The 4,534-nt window shown below is 38.6% G+C and overlaps 1 protein-coding gene across 4 annotated transcripts in view; it reads right to left on the bottom strand.

The window, feature by feature from the left end:
- Positions 1-4,534, bottom strand: part of NTNG1 (netrin G1) — a 289,692-nt gene that overhangs the window by 82,314 nt on the left and 202,844 nt on the right. For all 4 annotated transcript variants that reach the window (XM_014520830.2, XM_006025634.3, XM_025206492.1 and 1 more), the window contains exon 3: positions 810-982. In XM_014520830.2, coding sequence (XP_014376316.1) covers positions 810-982 — 173 coding nt within the window. The remainder of the gene's footprint in view (positions 1-809; positions 983-4,534) is intronic.

The raw sequence follows: 4,534 nt of genomic DNA, 5'->3' as shown, positions 1-4,534 counted from the left end.
CTCTTTCCTGCCCAGAGCAAGGTGACTGGACCTAATGATCTTGCGTTCCTTCTAGCCCTAAACTTCTGTGAATCTGTGTAGGTGTTGGCCCAAGTATGTGTGATGGGAGCATTGTACTGCTCTCTGTACTCAGTTCTAAAGAGTCCACAGTCATTACTGATCAGTTGGAATCTGCAGTGAAACATCCCTCTTTGGTAATTTAGGGAATGGTTCCCAATGGGTTAAGGGTGTTTTATTGTGGCCTCCATATTTAATATGGCTATGGGTTATGAATCTTATTGTTTCTATGTTCACATCCAATTACTTGATGAATATTCTTTATGAAAAATATCTTTTCTATTTAGAAAAAACAGAATACAAGAACATTTGCAGTTTTGTTATATTTTATATGTTTGGGGAAGAATTTTTTCCAGTTTTCACTGAGGATCTCTTAACCTCTGACATGTCTATAATGGGTATTTCATTCATATGAATATTAGTGGAGGACATGAAGGACATGCAACAAAGACTTGCAGTGTGTTAAGGAGAAAGAAATTTAGCACTTTATTTAATTATAGGTGGCCAAATTTTGACCTAGGATGCAAACACACAGTCTCATGGGGAGTTTCTTATATGTACATGAGAGCAGAGTTTAACACACACTTGCAATTAACCACCATAATTACCTCTCCATCAAATTATCGACATGACATTTGCTTCACAAACTGGGTAATATATAGGTGACAAAATTTAGCTAGTACTATTTTCCCCATGCCCACTGAGAAACAGAATTATAGCTATAATGAAATATGGAGCCTAAAACTACTCACAGATATTGGCTGTGCCTTTAGGTATAGGCAGATATGAGCCAGGGCTCCAAGGTTGGCCCTGATAATTCTTCTTGCATTTCCCACAGTCCGGGCCTGTAGTGTTATGCTCACATTCACAAAACAATTTTTTGTTTTCTTCTTTACAGCTAGTGGCATGAAGGTTACACTTGCACCTATCAAAGAGAAGGCAAGGTGTTATTTCAAGTTGACATTTGATTTCAGACTACTAAGGTCCTAGTAAAATACTCTTTATGGCAACCAATATATTTTTTCCTAAGTTTGTGGTGACAGTCTTATCGTTTTAACATGTCTTGAAAGAAATCAATCTAGCTCATATTGGTTACATGCATAAACACCTTTATTGTGTTATCTTGCTGCTCAGCAGCCATCTAAAAACAGTAACTTCACCTGGACACCAATGGGCTGATTCTTTTCATACACACATCATTTTTTCACTGGTAAAGCATCACTGAAATCAACTGCTTCGTTTCTAATTTCTATTGCACGAGACTTAATAACCCTACAGAGAGCTGACTGTACTTATAATAAAGTTAGACATATATTTCACTTTTTGCAAGATCTGACCTAAAGTCATATCAGAATCAGGTCTCTGCTTTTTTAAAGACAGGTTCATTATTAAAAAGGTAGTCCACAATACCATCTTTTACTAATGGGGAAGAGTTATAAAGATGTAAACTGATGAATGCTCAAATCCAATGAGGTCAGATCCCAGGGAGGTGGGATTTTTTTTTTCCAGATATCTAGTGTGAAATCTGTGCTGAGGTTTTCAAACACAATTTCAGTGGGTGATACACTAACCTTAGGAGGTCTCTAGAAAATAAGCCCAATTACTCTGAAAAAAAATGCTTACACAAAACAGCACTGCATACATTTGGAAAACTTTGCTAAGGTCCTGTTTTTTTCTCCATGTGGATAATAGATAGGGTGATAAATAGTAGGTACCAAGTGGTATACAATCTCCACAAAAATATATAATGAACTAAAAATATGAATGGAAAATGCAAAACTAACTTTTTGAAGAAGCGAGTTAGCATGTTTCATTATGCAAAGCACTGGCTTTTGCTTAGAAATGACAATTATTTTGAGAGAATTCTAACATACAAAACTGAAAAACAATTCTACCAACATGTTTCTTTTTCAAAACTGGAAATAAATTAATCAGAATTCTTAACAAAATCATTAATAAATCACAATATAATACACTGAAAGTAGAGATTTTTTTAAAGGAATCTAGGACATTTCAGCATGGCAATCTGGTTTCATAGATGTTGAAGCATTGTTATTTTTTTCTACTACATGTCAGAAATGGGTAAAATCTCCCTTTGATTGGTGCTGGAAAAGAGCTAGTTATTATGACTCTGGTTGTTTCTTTTCCTAATTATATATCCTGTGATCTAAAAGGTTTTCATTGGGCTATTTGTCACTTGTTCCATACAATGACCAATAATTAGACCAAAGCCACACATGGAATGACCAAAATATTTACAAGTGCATATTAACAGCACTGCCAACCTCACTTCCATTTAAAGGGAATATAACCTGAAGCAAGTGGCTAGGCACACAAATCTCCCCAGGGTAAAACAAAGTTGCAATTGCCTAAGTGGCTGCTGGAGAAAATTCATACTGTATTTGCAATCTAGTACATGCTGTATGCATTCTACCCATGGTTAGAAATGAGACGGTGTGAATTGCTGTTATTTAAACAGTGCTCACTCTAGCTGGAAATACAATCAACACCTTTTTTAAATTAAAATTTGTAAAATCTTTTTTTTTTAACATGTAGGGGAAAGAAGAAAGAAGAGGAGGAGGAAGAAGAAGGAGTTCTGCTGAGCAGTGTTTAATTATGAGCTCTGCCCTGCATCTATATATTGCCTGCAGTGAATCACTTGTGGCGCTAATTTGACTCGGGGGGTCTTTCTTCACACACTATTAGCACTTTTCTTGGAGGATGCACTTTGCAAATGTACCACATCCAAAATACCCATGTTTAAAGAATCTTTAAGATGTTGTGAAGTCAAGCACTCAAAAGTTAGGAAATATCAGTGTTAATGTTGTCTGTGACAGTCTGGGGTCCACATAGCCAGGCAGAAACAACATAAAACGATATTAACTGGAAGAATAAGTTTGAAAAGGGCCTGAAGGAAGTGAAAAGGAAAATGCCCCAAAAGGAGGGACAGGTGACAAAGCAAGAGGACATACTGGGGAAGGTTTTAAAAATCACTTGAAGCTTTTAGAAAAGAGAAGAAGAGTCAATGCTGCTTCTGTAAAAGGGTTTTTTAATTAAGAGCGGAATCAGTAAAAGTCAAAGTCAGCAAACTGACTTTATTGGGAAAAAAATAAAGCCTCCATGATTCTGAAAAGAAGCTTCAACACCCTATCCAGACCAAAAGAACTCTTTGGAATGAGGTGGATACAGAGGCAGGCAAAAGGTATACAGGTATGTTTATTAATTTCTAGGTTGTATATGGAGTGGGCTGCTAAGGGAAGACTAATTGTATTTTAGAATCCTGAGCAGTCCTTCTGTGCATACTGATGATGTGTCAAAAAAGTCAAAGTGTAAGCTCCAAATTGGGTACATGCCTTAAGTTCTTGTATTTCCACAGGACCCTGACCTCCTTCAGTTAATACACAGTTATTTGCACTGTGGGAGAGAGGGGGACATTGTTTAACAGACATCATTTCGGATTCAAAATATTCTATTCATGTCTGATGGGCGATACTAAGGTGTTCATGCCATGGCATCATCTGAATGCTTCACAAACATTAATGAATTTATCTTCCCAATACCCTGATTAGAAAAGGTGACCTTTTTATCTTCATATTATTAACACAAGCTAGAACAGATTTTGAGCAGTCACATAATAATACTTACTATGATCTCCCAAGCTGGGTCTCTACTGCTGGCAATGGATGGAGGGAGGCATGGGCAATGGAGCCTAAGAGAGGGTGGTGCCCCTGCTGCTGAATCCCACTAGTGCCCAGGACTGGAGCTTGATAAGACTCCAGTGCAGTCCCAGGGCTGGGACCAACAATCAAACCAGCTCTGGTCCCAGAACACCAGTAGGGACAAGCAGCAGGGGCAGCATTAAAGCAGCTCTGGTGTAGTCCCTGGGCTGAGACTGACAGTCAGCTGATTTTCAGTTTCAGCTCCAGGACCACACCAGATCCAAATGGAGACTCTAGAGCAGTCCCAGGGTTGGAAGCAAAAATCAGCTGATTTTTGGTCTCAGCCCTGGAGTGGTATCAGAGCCAGTTGGAGACTCCCATGTGGTCCTTGTGCTGCAATTGTTCATATTATCTCCGTGAAGCAGTCCAACGTTAGCTCAACATGTGTTATTTAATATGATCTGGAGATGCTCCTAGCTGGAAAAGGCTTAATTTTGCTACAGTATGGTATGATATGAGCATACTTAACAAAGTGTTATCCTGTTTGTATACGTGGACACTCAAGTTGTAAGTACAAATAACACATGCTAAGTGTCTTGTGCAACATGGCCCTAAGGCATAGAGATTTTGCAATATTGGAAAAAGTGCGCACTAATTGTACCGCTTGTCACCCACAGAGCAAGTTTTGTACAAGACACTACAGACTTGCTACGGAAACGTAAAAACATAGACCACCTTCCCAGCAACACCCTCCTAGCCACCATGGACGTTACCAGCCTATATACCAACATCCCACACCAGGATGGCATCCAAGCCTG

Source organism: Alligator sinensis, unplaced genomic scaffold (assembly GCF_000455745.1).
Source record: "Alligator sinensis unplaced genomic scaffold, ASM45574v1 scaffold535_1, whole genome shotgun sequence".
Lineage (NCBI taxonomy): Eukaryota > Metazoa > Chordata > Crocodylia > Alligatoridae > Alligator > Alligator sinensis.
The sequence above is the reverse complement of the archived record's forward strand: the minus strand, read 5'-3'. Positions and strand labels throughout refer to the sequence as shown.